Source organism: Poromitra crassiceps (assembly GCF_964638095.1).
Source record: "Poromitra crassiceps genome assembly, chromosome: 2".
Lineage (NCBI taxonomy): Eukaryota > Metazoa > Chordata > Actinopteri > Beryciformes > Melamphaidae > Poromitra > Poromitra crassiceps.
In genome coordinates, this window is record NC_139624.1 from 39,781,576 (window position 1) to 39,799,023 (window position 17,448).

At 44.2% G+C, this 17,448-nt stretch overlaps 1 protein-coding gene across 1 annotated transcript in view; it reads right to left on the bottom strand.

The window, feature by feature from the left end:
• The window catches only part of snd1 (staphylococcal nuclease and tudor domain containing 1), a 400,387-nt gene that overhangs the window by 341,787 nt on the left and 41,152 nt on the right, over positions 1–17,448 (bottom strand). Inside the window, exon 10 of the mRNA XM_083657501.1 lies at positions 13,221–13,325. Within this exon, the coding sequence (XP_083513627.1) occupies positions 13,221–13,325 (105 nt within the window). The remainder of the gene's footprint in view (positions 1–13,220; positions 13,326–17,448) is intronic.

Genomic DNA, 17,448 nt, shown 5'->3' on the forward strand with positions numbered 1-17,448 from the left:
AAAGAAAACAAGAGAAGACGAGAGGAAATATTTGCCAGCTAAAAACAGATGCAGACGAGAACATGACGGTGATCACGTTCTCCAGACTAAAAATAGACAAGGTCAAAGTCCAACTTGACCTTGTCTGAGCTGGTGCTATTCTGGTCACTATGGTGACGACAAGCACAAAGGTGAGCGGGAGACTGTTCAAAACAAAAAAAGAGCAGTATTGGTTTTTAAAGGGCAGCCATCAAGAGCTTTAGCATGGCCAAAAATCAATAACTACCATTGATTGCTACAGCTGCCCAATATTTCACAATGGGCCTGGCACACTTTGTGTTCTAACTACACAGACCCTTTCCTGTGGCTTTTCTAAGTCCTATTCAAAGGGACATTAAGCATTATCTGACAGCTAAATGCTTTTCAAATACTTGGAAAATAAATGTGCCACCAAGCCAGTCAAACAAAACATAAGTAAAGCCAGGCTGTTCTGCTTTGATCGGGATGTCAAAAAGTAAAAAAAAAAAAAAAAGCAAAAAAATGATTTCAGCTTTCAGTCACACGGCACATCTAGACTAACCACATTAGCATCATTAAAGTACTTAAGTCACACTCAGTGTGATTCTTCCATAAGCACTAATGTGATGGTGTAGATGTGGGAAGGTTATAATAAGAGGAAAGAGTCATTGCTATGACTCAAACGTGACCCAATAACAACATTTTGCTCTCACCGCCCTCAGGGGGACTTCTGTGCTATTTGGGGTCAATTCATTTCATTCTGAATTACCCGCTACGACTCGGAAATAATCTATGACTATTGCACATGTACAGGCATGACACTACCTGGAAATAATCTATGACTATTGCACATGCACAGGCATGACACTACCTGGAAATAATCTATGACTATTGCACATGCACAGGCATGACGTGAGCTGGATGGTCCAGTGTCGCAGGGGGCTGGGTGGACGTGTGTGGATGCCTGCTGGGACCATTTGGAATCATGACTCAGGACTGGAGCATGTCGTGCTTTTGGATGTTTGATGGGTGCGTGTATGTGTCCCAGACAAAGTGGACATTACTTTTTACTTAAGCTGTGTAAGCCTACTGGGAGACTTAAACAAACAGTCAACATTTAGATATGCATAATAACCTCACTCCATAATGCATTAACGTTAAATTAAATGTCTACACTGAGTTGGACGGGTGTGTGTGTGTGTGTGGGGGGGGGGGGGGGGGGGGGGGGGGGGGGCAGTGAGAGACTGAGGGCACACGCTTCCTGAGGCAAGAGGAAAAAGGATATATAAAAAGAAAAATATACCCAGCTATTTGTAAACCTACACTGCACTTAGGTCACACATAGCACAGAGGCATAGAAACAGCCTACTTTATTACTGCATTTTCTGTCTTAAAGGAACACTCCGCCCATTTTCAACCAGCTTTGTATCATTAGAACATCAGTAGTATATCAGAAAACTGTAAACGGTTTTGAAGTCTGTCATTTAATGTGATAGTTATTGAGTGTTAAAGTGTGGACCAGTGACATCACTGGTCCACACTAACTCAAATTAATAACTCATTAACTCAAATCAACTCTCAATAACTGTCAAACTAGATGAATGATGAATAGTTTGACAGTTATTGAGAGTTGATTTGAGTTAATGAGTTATTAATTTGAGTTAGTGTGGACCAGTGATGTCACTGGTCCACACTTTAACACTCAATAACTGTCAAATTAAATGACAGACTTCAAAACCGTTTACAGTTTTCTGATATACTACTGATGTTCTAATGATACAAAGCTGGTTGAAAATGGGCGGAGTGTTCCTTTAAGACAATCCAATCTAACTATCGTGCCTAGCTGCCTAGTTCAACAATCACGTCTTGAAACTGAGCACCTACTGTACTCAGCTTAATACCTCGATCAGAAATATGCTAGAAGAGTCAAATAATTATTGGAGAGGTTCATGGTCTACTTGGTAATTTATCCATTTGAATAACAATGTTCCGCAAAGGAGGAAAAATTTAATACTATAACAATCAGTAACTATCGTTGGAGGAAATGACAGTGGCCCCTATTCTCCCACAGGCCTTCGGCGCTAAAACGGGCCTTCGGCGCTAAAAAATGTGCCTTGCGCCTGCCTCGGGAAGATATCAATATGGCTTTACGCTGCCAAATGCGCTTTAGGCCGAATGGGCGTAGCGCACTCCCTGAATGGGCGAGAATGGGCGTTTCGGCGTTAAATATCGGCCTAATGATATCTTCCCACCTGGCGTAAATTTAGCGCTTTGCGCTTTTGAAAACCAGGCCTATTCAGTGCGCTGGTTGCGTGGAGCGCTCCCCTCTGTCACCCATCTCTGTGTCACTCTCTCCCTCTCTCCTCAGTCTGACAGGCACAATACGACTCTCTCTCTCTGACTCCCTCGCTCAGACAGACACAACACACTTTCCATAGGAAAAATAAGTTGTAAGTTCACTGCCTGGCATGTCCCAGCATGCATTGTGGTACTCCATTTCGCTACTAAATAGCAACCAAATGAGCCGAAAACCTATATAAAGGTAGATCTAAATAATGTGTAATGGTAACACAACCTGCAATTGTAGAACATTTCAATATTGGACCAAATAAAACATCGAAATGAAAACACCACCCTATGTGAAACATATGTCCTCCTGGGCCTATATATATCCCTTGTCGATTTAACGTGATTTAGATAAGTGACAGCGGAACGCGCTTCTACTGTCATCTGCTATACTGTGATGTCCGCTCCAATAACTTGGCCCTACTTCACATTTAGTTTTACAATAAAAACACATTTATGCAATGACTTTACATAATGTAGTGTATATTTATGTGCATCATCCTTCCTGCAGCAGGCGAGAGAAAATGATATCTTTCTGGACAAACTTTCACCAATCTAATAGGCTATATTTTTCTAGCTGATGCATTTAGAACATACTTTTCACTTTGATCTTGCTATAGTGTACGGTATTTACATGCTTGCAGTATTTAAACTGCAGTTAGATTTAGGGATGCACCGATCGATCGGCACGTGACCGGAAATGGCCGATTTTCACGTGATCGGCCTCGATCGGTGATCTGCGCCGGTCACTCTAAAATGCCGATTCTGTGAGCCGATTTTCAAGTGACGTGTGCGCACACGAAAGCAGCGAGACCGAGACGGATGAGTTGCAGCCAAAACAAAAGCTGCCACTACAGACATGCCACAGCATGTCTTCGTCGGTGTGGAGCCGCGGAGGGGCAGGGTAGGTTGGAGTCCACGTCCAGTCTGAGCGGCTCGCTTCCCCTTCCTCCTCTGTCTCTCGGCACACGCAACAGTCAGTCAGTGCCATGGGCACACCCCACTGCAAACGCTCTCTCTCTGACTGTCACTCTCTCACCGTCCCCTCTTCCCAGACCAATGTCCACATCACCGCTGCCTGCTGCTGCTGCTATCTGTCACTCACGTTGTAACGTGCATACAGCCAGGAGAGGACTTTTGTTTCGTATTGCGAATAGAACGACGAACATAATAATAAAACGCATCCGCCACTCTGTGTGTAAACTACGATATTCAAACTGAGTCAACTCAAACTCATTTCCTCATCTAGGCTACTCAATAACAGCCAAATCCACAACTGTAGAGTGGGCATGGCTTCGAAGGTCTCTGGGCTCCAGAGCTATAGGCTATAAACTCCTTGTCCATGGATAACATTTTGACGTTTATTTATTTTAGTTTATTAGTTTATTTGGCAGGGACATATACCAAAAAAAAACATTAAACCCCATAGGGGAAGATATGCTTTGTAACAGATTTAGCCATAGGCTACTTTCCATCTGAAGCCCCTGTTCTGTTGCACCTTTTTTCTTTTGGAAAAGTAAATGCATGATAGCTGTGGGATATACTGGAATTAATTGTTTTATATTCATTGTATTTACACAAAAAAGAAAAGCTCTGTCCAGTAACCTGGAACACTTTTATTTTGAGATGTTTTTGAGTGAGATGTCCTACCTCATGCAAATGATAAGAAATGTGACATGAATGTTAATTTTCTATTAAAGCAAAGTAACAAAATAAAAATAAAAAAAAATAACCCGCCAATTATTGTTCTTAGAAAAAAAATCGGAATCGGCAAAAATCGGTATCGGCAAGTCAGACTATTCAAAAATCGGAAATCGGAATCGGCCAACAAAACCGCAATCGGTGCATCCCTAGTTAGATTGGTTTGAGAAGCATAATAATATGGAATAATAGCCTATATATGGAGACAGACAGACTGGATGAAGGGAGGGGGGGGGGGGGGCAGAGCGCTTGGCTTTGTCTGGTTTTACCGGATTTGTCCAGGAATTGGAGCTTAAAAGGCAAGCGTGTGACTCTTTACTGCAATTCTCCAATGAGCGGACTATGCATAATTTTACGCTTAAAAGGCGTGGTTATAATGGTTGAGGCTGCGTGTAGCGCCGATACCAAGATAGCGAGTGCGCTGGTCCACACCCACTTACTGCGCTAGGCGGCCTAGCGCTAGGCCTTAAACGCAGTTTCTACGCAGATTGCAACGATAGGGCCCAGTGTGTCCCTGTGGTGCTATGCTGTAAATCACTGCCACACCTAGAAAAATGCAAATATAACTCATTGCCTGACCTTACTGCTCAGCTAACATCTACAGTATACAGTAAATATTGCCCACATTGCATAGGAACCATTTGAACAGCAATGACTGGAAGACATACTGTGATGTCCCAGAAGTAGGGGTGGGGAATCACAAGTTTCATCACGATACGATATATCATCGAGTCTGACACGATACGATTTTGATTCTACTCAATTCAGGGGCCTGCGATCGATGAGACAATAATATTGTCTCATCATCTCAATAATATTATGCCCATTTAAGACAATCAGTACATTTATATCAACTCACAAAAAGCAACTAAAATGTGATTTGACCATTTTATTTCTGAGCTCTTCCAAACATTTAAATGAAAAACAATCTATTATTTTTACTAAACCTACCAACAGACAGAGTGACTTATACTAGGCTAGCTAGCTGCTGGTGGCAGCGAAAAGCTCTGCAAGACATTGGAATTTTGAAAGCACTGTAAATTTGGATAGCTTAGAAATGATAATCAACATGCTGCTGCATCCATCTTGAACAAAAGGCTCCCATTCAACAGTGATCTGTGTCACAACTAATTGTATTCTACAGAGATTTCAGTTGGTATGTGCTTTGTGCTCTTGACGATACCCTCCATCTCTAATAGTCACATTATCTTCTACTTGTCGACTTTGTATAGAGCACAATGAATTGTCTGTCCAGGTAGTCATTCAGAGACAAGGAACAACACGAGTACCATGAAAAAATGTTTGCACATCTCTTCCTGATAACTTCACACAAAAACAAAAACAAACTAGTTTCTTGCTTTTTGACCAGTGACATATAACCAGTGACATATAACCAAATAGTCAAATAGAGGAATGAGCGCAAAAACTTCCATCCAATATTGAAGAAGGATGTTGGCCTAACCTGCCAATGATGCATAAGATGAGTCATGAGTGGATGAGCCTCTCCTGAGAGGGTCAATGCACTATGCCAGGCAATTAGGCCCCGCCCCCTTTTAGGGCAAAAACACAAGCTTCTCCACGTTGACTTCAATGTAAAATGGCACTACCCCAGAAAATTATAGAAAAATAACAATCAATCTCGTTTATTAATGACCCCAAAACACCATGACATGACAATATATTACAACTCGCCTGGCCATAGAATGGTTCAATGATGTTGTCATCATGTCTTCATTTATAATTAGACGTTTATGTTTTCTTGTGTTCAGACATAGGTTTATAGATGGTTTTTATTTACCTTGACAGTTTCGACGAGTCACTCTCGTCTTCTTCAGAAGCTGAAAAGCACCTGGTTGACACGTCATACCCAGCTGTCAGTGAAGAAGACCAGAGTGACTCGTCGAAACTGTCAAGCCAAGGTAAATAAAAAACATCTACAAACCTATGTCTGAACACAAGAAAACATAAACGTCTGGCCATAGAATGGTGTCTATTCTAAAAAGTTAATGTTATGTACAAATATGACACAAACTGATTTCCTGTATCACACATACTGTCTGTAATAAAGAATGTCAATTTCAAAAATATTGTTTGAGATTTATTTAAAGTATTGGAGCGACTAGTTGCATCAAACTATTCTCATTTATATCCAGCCCTAGTCTGCTTATTACTACGGTAGTTATTTATGTCTTTCACCTTGCTATTTTGTCACCTGTCACCACTTTTTGCTTAGTGCGGTTGAGTGCACCATTAAATGGTGTCCTTTTCTCCCTCATTGTTTTATAGATTCGGTCAGTGTCTCATCATAGACACGTGTTCAATGGATCAGCGTGGGGTAAATCCTCCCGTTCTTCCAATGCAGCAGAGTTAGCATTTAGCTGCTAGCCCAGCCCAGGCAGACAGGATCAGGGATTCAACCCCCGCAGTGAACGTAACATCTGAACAGATGTCTATGTACCTGCTTTTGAATCCCCAATCCTGTAGTGTAGAGCCACAGCACCGTCCTTTGGTGAGTCAGCCCATTGAGATATACGAGGGATTTTCCCCCACGGTCTAGTCTCGCACGCCAGCCGTAGTAACATTTTGTGGGTGTTCCCACACAGACCAACTGTATCTATTGGGCTTGAACATCCTGCCCTAGGGATTACATGTGAAAATTAGCTGCTGGCTATTCTAACGTTCCATTATAATGACCTGACTTGAAGATGTGAAATAGAGTTAAATATGCAGAGAATGGCAACGAGACTGTACTACTATGGCTATCATTCAAAACACCACCACAATATGTGAAAAAGCAGCAGGTCCACACCTAAAAACATTTTTTGTGTTGGGACTAAACAAAATTTTTATTTATTTCCAGACTATGTGATGCACTGCCCCATACTTACGAAGAGGTGGAAATGATCAAATAATTATTTTCACATACTTTGCCAGACCTTCCAGACCTGCGTAGGAACCCTGCTCAAACTGGTGTATTTACAGAAATGCTAACCAATGTGCACTGAACCTGTATAAAAATAAACCTAATCATATGAGAGGACAAATAAGGAGACAGAAGAAAGGAGCGAGGAGGAGAGAGGTAGAGAGAAAGAGAGAGACATGCTTTAAGAGAGCAGAGGCAGACAGGACAGGGAGAGAGAGCCAGATGTATTGTGAGGCTAAAAAATAAAATCATCTAGAAAATAAACACACACACACGCACGCATGCACGCACGCGCAGGCGGCCTCTAGAGGGGTTAGTTGAGTAGGCAGGCAGGGGATAGAGTAGTGTGGGGATGAGCCATAGCCGCGGTGTGTTGCTTTATATATAGGACAGAGAGTTGACCTCCCTATGTGCTCCGTCAGCGTTGCCCTTAACCCTACTTAAACCACATAAGCACACATACATACATTACAACGGATGAAGGCACACACAACAAACTGACACACAAACACACACACACATGATGTGAGGGAGTGGGTGTATCAGTGAGTCATTGAGTAGCACCGACATCTCTCCCCACTTGTTTGTACTGGGCTTGTCCTGCTGCAGAGAGAGAGAGAGAGAGAGAGAGAGAGACAGGATTCAGAAACAGAGAGCAAAAAAGAGGGGAGGTGGTAGAGGGAGAGAGGGAGAGAGAGAGAAGGAGAGAGGAAAAAAGCTGACTCCAACTTCCAAGCTCAGAATAACTCACATCTGAAAATACACCACAGCAACCACACAGGGGAGGAGAGGGACAGAGGGAAGGAGGGACCGAAACGAAAGAGGAGAGCAAGTGACGAAAAAGATGTCCCCCTGGTTCGCCGCAATCAGACGCTATTGGTTCACTTATCTTGTCAATCTGAATATAATGAGAGTATAGTCACAGGGGAGAGAGACAGAGAGAGAGAGAGAAAATACAGATATATGGGTGGTGTTAGGCAAGTAGAAAGCAGAAGACAAGGGAGGAGGAGAGGGGACTGGACAAAAGCTGTCACAGTTCATCTGTGCACTGGCACAACGCATCCGGCCTTGGTACCCCCGAATAGCATACACACCCAAACACACACCTAGAATGGCCTTGCAAGCAGAATGCAGGGTCAAACAATGCATAAACTCATCCAGACAGGCACAGATAATAATGACAACTGGCACAAGAAAATCCCTACAGACCTCTACAGAATGCAATACACACACTCCACTCTGGGGCACCTGTGGGCTCCTCCACTGTGGAGCTCTCCATGGTGCTGAAAGTTTCAACCATCTTGAGTCATTTTAGTCGGCCCCAATTACCAAATTCAAAAATCCGGCTCCGTTAGGTCACCCGGAGGGGTGCTCTTTACACCTCCTGAAAGATTCAGCCCGATCGTATGTAAAATGGCATAGCTGTGGCCAAACACAACTCACTCACAGAGTCAGACACTTTGCATTCTTATTATAGGATTATTCTGGTAGGATTTAGCCAAGGCAAGGCTTTTGGGAGCGTCCGGGGAGAAAAAGGAGCACTCGCCCGCCTGGCGAGGCCGGCTAATTGTTGTTTAACATGAAGGCCAACCGGCTAGGGGCTGGTTATAATACGGATTCCACTGCATGTTAAGAAGTGGCTAGAGAAAGACACAAGAACAAATAAACATGCATGAAGTGCAAGCCACGACAATACAATGCTCTAACAATATAACACCAATATAATATTAGGCACAGACATTCATCTGGGCTCGCTCTCTCAGGCTCCCTCTAACATAGGGCCACGTAATGGAGCAAAAAATGTACACTGTGGCAGCTGCTGGTACAGGCAGATAGTAGGGCTGTGGCGATTCACTTATCTCCCGGTTCGATACTATCACGATTCTTGGGTGCCGATTCGATTTATATTGCGATTCTTAAGTATTGCGATTCTACGATTATTGCGATTCGATATTACGATTTATTGCAATTTTTGTTTCTTATTTTCTTTTCTTTTTTCAGGTTGTTTGCTTTTTTACACTAGATTAAAACATGGGAAAAGTTGAATCATACACTAGAGACTGTATATTATATCATAGGGCTGGGCGATATAGTTAAAAACAGGGGCGGATTGGGATCATAATTCAGGCCGGGCATTAGATACCAAGCAGGCCAGGCCGATATGGGCCAACGCGCGTGAAATTTGGGCCGTTTGAAGCCCAATTTGGGCCGTTTGAAGTCCAATTTTACAATGAGATGCACCCACTTTAACCCTGAAGTGTAATTATTACTTCAGACTAACTAATAAAGTAATAAAACCACTAGTAAACCAGTAGGCGGCGCCTGGCCTGCTGTTCAGTGAGTGGCCTGACTGCGGGCACCCAAAAAAAAAAAAAAAAAATTGCGATTATCGATTCTGGAATAAAAGATCGATTCAAAAAATCATTTTGAATCATTCATTAAAAATCGCGATACTTAGGTGAATCGATTTTTTCCAACACCCCTAGCAGATAGAGAAGTTAGGTTTCCATCCAAGTGTATCGCAAATTTAAAACGGATTTTCAGAAAATCTGCAAAAGAAAATGCAAAATAATGCGCGTTTCCATCCAATGCTATTATGCGAATTATAGAGCTGTCGATCACCTCGTGTTTGAGGCTGTCTGCCTGCTGCTCTGCTGATAGACCCGATAGGCTATGCGTCGTCTTGCAGGCAAGCAGCGACCCACCTCTAATTAAACACATCAACGTTATTAATTTAAAGTTTCGTGATGATCTACAAAGGTATATAGACCATAAGATGCAATTTCTGGATTACCAGGTGCCAAACTTCAACTCGGCAAACATAACGTTATGATCCATTAACATTAACGCATTAACCATAATCTCCCAGTTTTCTTCTGTTTAAACACAACGGCGGTCTAAAAATTGTAGGCCACTGCTTATTTACCATTACCTTACAAGTCCTATTTAATTTAGTGTATGCTGCGCCAACATGTCAACATGAAACTGCGTGGTTTTTGAATGGAGAGATGCCGGAAGATTCGCTTAATCTGTTTCCACTGCATTTATCGCATTTACCATTTATCGATAACGCCAACTTTTCCATCTCCCCCAAGCGTGAAAACCTTTTTGTGATATTTGGAGTTTTTTTTCGCATTTTGCAGCGTTTCCACTTTCCACACAGGTTTTTTAAGTGCACATTGAAAATTCGCATAAAAACAGGTGGATGGAAACCCAACTAGTGACAGAAAGAGAGCGAAAGGAGAAAGCAAAGAAAGGAGGCAGAGAAAGGAAGCAAAAGGGGAAGGAGTGGGCCTGAGGAGAGTGGGGCGCAATAGACCCTTCTCACGGGGGCCATTTTGTGTCGAAAAGCCAGGGTAAACACAGGTGCAAGCAAAACACTAATGAGGGTTTCCAACTTCCATGATTGGAATGTGGAAACCCTTATTAGTGTTTTGCTTGCACCTGTGTTTATTCTGCCTTTTCGACACAAAATGGGCCCCGTGAAAAGGGTCTATCGGCAGTAATGCAATGGAAGAAGCAAGAGAGAGATGTTGTGCCCACAAGCCTAACAACCAGAGAGAGCAGAGGAGCACCAACACACACATGAAGGGCAACGATGCAGGTCAACAAAGTGACCACAGCGCGCCGCACACGCAGAGGGAGAGGACGGAGCAAGGCAGGAGGAAGTGATGGGAGAGGAGAGAGATACAAAGCACTCTCTTAATGATGCAAGGCAGTAACGATGCCAGGGGGGAGGGGGAGAGAGAGAGAGAGAGAGAGAGAGAGAGAGAGAGAGAGAGAGAGAGAGAGAGAGAGAGAGGGGGAGGACAGCGGCTCAGGGATGGGGAGAAAACGAGCTTAGACAGCTAGACAATAAAAAGCAAAGGATAGGGGAAAAGTAAACCATAAAATGGCAAAGAGGCAAAAAGGGAGAGTCAATAAAAAACTAAAAAAAGAAAAATCAGGAGGCACTCTGCTGTCGGACTTGTAAAAGTGTTTCTCTCTCTCTCTCTCTCTCTCTCTCTCTCTCTCTCTCTCTCTCTCTCTCTCTCTCTCTCTCTCTGAGCTTCTACAGCAAAGAGAACAGGGGGCTTTGCTTATAGACACTCAAACATGTTATTAAAAACAAACAAAAAACTAAGAGGGGTATGACAAGTTTCATTCATTGACAAAATGACTGCTGGCCTGGCATGCGACTGAGACTATCTTGAGCTCTTTACTTACTTACAATATTTTAGAGTAGTCATCTGTAATAAATGTTAACTCATTGAGTGCCAGCCACTTTTGGAGAACGGACGCTCCCAGTGCCAGAGTTTTCAGAGCGTTTTCAGTGATTTCTCGAGGCCCACAGAATATTGTGTGATATTACTATGTAAACACCGAACACGCACAAAGAACGAACTGGCTCTATTGTATCATCAGCAAAAAAAAGTTTATTGATACCATTTTCCGTTCTTTAGTTATGAGCCGGAGAAGATAGGTCGTTTTGAGCAAATACAGGCGTTTCAAATTATTAGCTGAGATATTCCGCCTTTTGTGAAATGCAGCATTTTAAGCACATTCACTGAGTCTGAAGATAATATTTTCTGATGTAGTGACGTGGTGTAGTTGTGTGATGCCCTGCGTGCCCCACCCCCCTCTCCCCCCCTCCCCTCCTCAGCTGCAAACTCCTCCCCACACTACACAGCCTCACGCACCCACTCTATTTTCGGAGTGCTCCGTTTGTGTGTGCCGGGCGGCTCCCAGCGCGATAGGGAAGAGCCAAACCGGACTGCTGAATGGTTTGGCGTCGGGTGCTGCTTTTCTGGTGGCTAATCGTGTGGAGAAACTATACAGACAGACAGACAGAGACAGAGGGGCTCAGTTGTGTGCGCGGATTGACTCCTGTTCGCAGCCAATGTCAGCTCCAGACAGAGCAATCTATATGGCTCTGGCTGCAGCATGCATCGGTTTCTCTTTGATCACGGCTTTTTCCTCCTGTTTCTCAGGACCTGTCTCTAATCTGGAGAGCACTGTCACCACCTAATGGGTTTGTAAAATAGGTTATAGACCTCCAATAGCTACAATATTTGTACAGGAGATGCAGAAGGCTTTGATCGACGTCCCACCGTCAAAAAACGCATTGGACGTCGAAAGACGTCCTTGGCACTCTACGTCACTATTTAATTGGACGTCGAAAGACGTCCATGGCACTCAATGAGTTCAATGAGCACTGAACAGCTGTTGGTACGTTTTTCCTCTCCAAAAGGGATAGTGTTCTGAAATGAAACCCATCAGAAGATTCAGCAATGTAAGTTTCAATCATACTGTGAGCAAAGGGCTTTTAATTTGTGTTGCACACGGTACCAGGAACTGAGAGTCAAGCTGAATTAAAAAGTTAAAAGGATAAGGATTTAAAGAAACACTATTGCTCCACATGCGCTGAGCTATCCTAACTTCCAGAGTCATTGTGTGTGTGTGTGTGTGTGTGTGTGTGTGTGTGTGTGTGTGTGTGTGTGTGTGTGTGTGTGTGTGTGTGTGTATGGGGGGGGGGGAAGCCAAAAGCCAACACAGTACAGGTAGAGTACACACTTGCACATTTTCTTCAGACATTGCCCATTGTGTGCTATAGATAGATATATGCCTCCGTGTTGTGACAAGGTGTGTGTGTGTGAGAGAGTGTGAGAGAGAGAGAGAGAGAGAGAGAGAGAGTGTGTGTGTGTGTAAGTGAGAGAGAGTGAGTGTGTGGGTGTGTGTGTGTTTTCACAGTCTTGAAGGGAAAAGAGGGGGGAGTGTGGAGGGGGGAAATCGATCGCCCTCATTCTCTGCAGTGCTGCAATCTCAACCACTGTGTCTGTGTGTGTGTGTGTGTGTGTGTGTGTGTGTGTGTGTGTGTGTGTGTGTGTGTGTGTGTGTGTGGGTGTGGGTGTGTGTGTGTGTGTGTCTGCGTATATGCATGTGCCCCTATTGCAGGGGCGCCACCAAGTGGTCAGAATTATCCGCACAGAGAGAGAGAGAGAGAGAGAGAAAGGGATGTAAACGGCTCGTATCAACATTAGTCGGTACTTTGAATTAAAGGGGGGATGTAATTAGTCAATGCTTCTGAGATAGCAGCGACAGCAGTGCTTTGAGGAGCTTCTAGCAGGCCTTGTTGACACAAGCTCTTCCAAAAATGCTCATATTCAGTTACGCACCATTCACACAAAACATACAGACCCCCCCCCCTTCCACACACACACAAGCTACGTGCAGACATACAACCAGACACACACACACACAGCTCTGTTTGTACCTCTCCCTCAATCCTGGGGGGCCGGATGCTGGACAAATGGATGGTCTTGTACTCTCCAGAGTTGAGCTTTACCACCATGGCATCAGCGTTGACCACCTGCATCACCTAGAGGGGCAGAAGAAGAGAGGAGAGAGGGGGAGTCAGTGAGTGATTAACAGAAGGCTGAAGAGGGGAAAATCAGTGGCGAGGAGAGCGCTTGGGGAACGTGTTCAGAACACACACACACAGCAGAAAATGGAAGACAGAAAGCTCGACTAGAAATGTATTTAAGGGTCTGAAAAACCTGTAAATCCTAGGGAAGAAACAAACACCCTGAACATGTGACTGTTGGAGCGCAAACAGCGCCTGTTGTTTTAGTGAGTAAGCAGATACAGAAAGAAAGAAGGGGAGTGAAGTACCAAGTAAATGATAAGCAGAGAGGAGATCTACTCAAATATGGGGGGGGGGGGGGGGGGGGTGACAGTTAAGCACAGAGAGATATACTCAAATATGGGGGATGACAGTGAAGCACGTGTGGCGTCACAAGTAGGGGTGTCAAAAATAATCGATTATAAGATGCATCGCGATGCGGCCCTGCACGATTCTGCATCGATTCACAAATGTCAAAAATCGATTATAAAAAAAAATATATATATATATATATATATATATATATAATCAAATAAAATATAATGGAAGTACATGCAGTTGTTTATTTTAATTATGGATCATAATACAATGCAATTCTAAATGCACTTTTATTTTAAAAGTAGCCACACAGTGAGAAAAAAGAAAGTGAGAAAAAAAATCATGTATTCGGGAAAAAAAGTGATGCATCGATTTAAGATGCATCGTGATGCATCGAGATGCATCGATAATCGTTATCGAATCGAATCGTAGCCCTCTGAATCGTAATCGAATCGAATCGTGAGGCCAGTGAAGATTCACAGCCCTAGTCACAAGTGGAAGGCATCAGCAGTGAGGGAAGGAAGGGTGAGCCGTGAGTGAGCGAGCGCAACTCCCAGCAGGCCTGGGAGGTTTGGAGGACAGAGAGGGGACAGTTTGCTGTCTGGGGGATTGGCACTAGAGAAGGAGGGACAGAGGGAGGAACACAGTGCTTTTAAAACAGCAGCTGCCTAAACCTAAACCCTGTTAAACACACTGGTATAGTATTGCATGGCCCTCAGCACAAAAACACTGGCTAGCAACATTTTGTTCAGAAGACTTTTAGTAGTGTGACTCAAGACCAGGTTTATCTTGACAAAGAGATTGCAGCTCAATGAGACAATCTGGCAAAAATAAAGGATAAGTAAATACAATAAATAAGACCTAGACTAATGTATGTTTGTGTTTATGTTTAGTCGTTAAATATGACCTATAAACTGTCCTGATGAAGTTAGGGTTAGGTGTGGGGACGTTTTAAGCTACAGCTGTCAAAGGAAACATCCAAGGACCAAAATAGTGTTAGTCTAGTTAGGACTAAAGCGCTGGCTGCTAATGAAGAATACCATTGAGAAAGGCATTGTATGTCCTTGACTTTAAACAATTGGTCAACTTCAACTCAATATTGGCAAGTCAGGTCTGGCCTAGGACTCCTTGGATGGGACACTGGTGCTGGAAGTGGTGTTGGAGGACCAGTAGGAGGTGCTCTTCCCCTCTGGTCTGATGAATAATCTGGTCTGATTAATAATCCCCCCCAATGCCCCAGGGCAGAGACAGGGAGTCTGTCCTGTGAGTGAGCACCGTCCTTCAGACGAGAGGTTATACCGAGGTCCTGACTCTCTGTGGTCATTAAAGATCCCATCAGAACTCTTTGCAAGAGTAGGCCTTCCTTCAATCATGGCCACCTAATCATCCCTTGTTACTTAATTGGCACATTCAGTCATCAACTGTCCACCGTGATGCTGATGTGTGGTGAGCGTTCTGGCGCAAACTGGCTGCCGTGCATCACCCAGGTAGGGGCTACACATTGGTGGTGGATGAGTTGAGTTCCCTGCCCTGATATGTGAAGCACTAGAAATGTGCTATATAAATCCAATCAATTATTATTATTATTATTAATTATTAATTATTAATTGAACTGTGTACTGGCCTCTAGCCTCACGTGGCCAAACCCAACTTCTTACGTCGGCACGTTTCCAGCGATGGAGGGTCGGAATCACAAGTCAGTATTTCCGGGTTTTGCCATCAAAACTCCTGTGGTGAAATCTGATTGGCTGGGCTGTTAAGAAAGTCCAGCTCTCTGCGTGCGTGCATTGGTGCATCGTTCAAAATGTACCGCCCCATAAGTTGTGTCATGCTGTCCGTGCTTGGTCAATTCATACATAGTATGCACCAGACGTAGATAACATTCTATTGTATTAGTCCTCACATTTTACATAAATCTTTGTAAAAGGCATGGTCAGCTTCCATACTGGTGTGTGGAATTATTATCTATGACTGGCCCAAGTCAGTCTATGCATGTCCCCGTCTATCTGTGTGTGTGTGTGCCCTCCAAGCAGGGAGACATATTGGGGGTATAATGTGGCTGAGACCGAGGAGGCATCCAAACCCAGAGCCTTGAAGTAGGCCGCCTGCGAGAGAGTGAGAAATCAATGGGCCAACACATGTAGACACCCACGCTCACATTAATGCCTTCATCATCACTCACAACCCTAGTTGATATGTAGGCTGTGCTCCGTCTACAGAGCAGAAGGTGAGAGAAGCACAGGTGTGGGCCATGCATCAAGCTCAATCCAGAGTGTGTGGGTGTTTGTGTGTGCCGGAGAATGTGTGGGGGGAAAACCAAACACCACCACGTCCACTTGTGTCAATGAGACAAAGCCGGGAATTTGCGATGTAGTGTACAGCGAGCGGACACACATCCAGATGTATGTAGTGTACAGCGAGCGGACACACATCCAGATGTATGTAGTGTACAGCGAGCGGACACACATCCAGATGTATGTAGTGTACAGCGAGCGGACACACATCCAGGTGTATGTAGTGTACAGCGAGCGGACACACATCCAGATGTATGTAGTGTACAGCGAGCGGACACACATCCAGATGTATGTAGTGTACAGCGAGCGGACACACATCCAGGTGTATGTAGTGTACAGCGAGCAGACACACATCCAGATGTATGTAGTGTACAGCGAGCAGACACACATCCAGATGTATGTAGTGTACAGCGAGCAGACACACATCCAGATGTATGTAGTGTACAGCGAGCGGACACACATCCAGATGTATGTAGTGTACAGCGAGCGGACACACATCCAGATGTATGTAGTGTACAGCGAGCGGACACACATCCAGATGTATGTAGTGTACAGCGAGCGGACACACATCCAGATGTATGTAGTGTACAGCGAGCGGACACACATCCAGATGTATGTAGTGTACAGCGAGCAGACACACATCCAGATGTATGTAGTGTACAGCGAGCGGACACACATCCAGGTGTATGTAGTGTACAGCGAGCGGACACACATCCAGGTGTATGTAGTGTACAGCGAGCGGACACACATCCAGGTGTATGTAGTGTACAGCGAGCGGACACACATCCAGGTGTATGTAGTGTACAGCGAGCGGACACACATCCAGGTGTATGTAGTGTACAGCGAGCAGACACACATCCAGGTGTATTAGCCTCATCGGAACATTCATTATTCCATGAAAACAAATCATTTGCATTTGCCACCAGAGAGCAGAAATTGGACCGGCCCACATGCTAAATAGGCTGTGCACAACAGCAGCCAAAATAGATCATACACTAATCACTGGGCTGAGTGGGAGCCATGGATAGAGAGACACAGGGAGAGAGACTGAGAGCGGGGAGATGTATTGAGTGTGAGAGGGCGCGAAAACGCACACACATGCATATACACAATGTGTATAGGCAAATGCATGTGTGTGTGTTTTCACACAGACCCCCAACCAGCCTACACAAATTCACACTGTAACAAGGTCACTTTGTGGCCTGCTCAAATAAAGAAAGTGCAACAGAGAGAATGTGGCAGGAGCAGAAGAAAATGGCAGAGCGTTTACCGGCTAATTATCAGCCGGGGGAGGCGCGCACACAGATAGAGGAAGAGGAAGATGGAGTGTGAGTATAATGGAGGGGGGAAGCCACAAAGGAGGGACTGAGCAGCAGTGACATAGAGAAAGGGAGGAAGAGCAAAGGGAAGAGGGATAAAAGAAGAGTAGTGGAAAGCTGTGGCAGGGAATATCAGGAGAAAAGTAAGAAGGGCTAGAGAATAGAGCA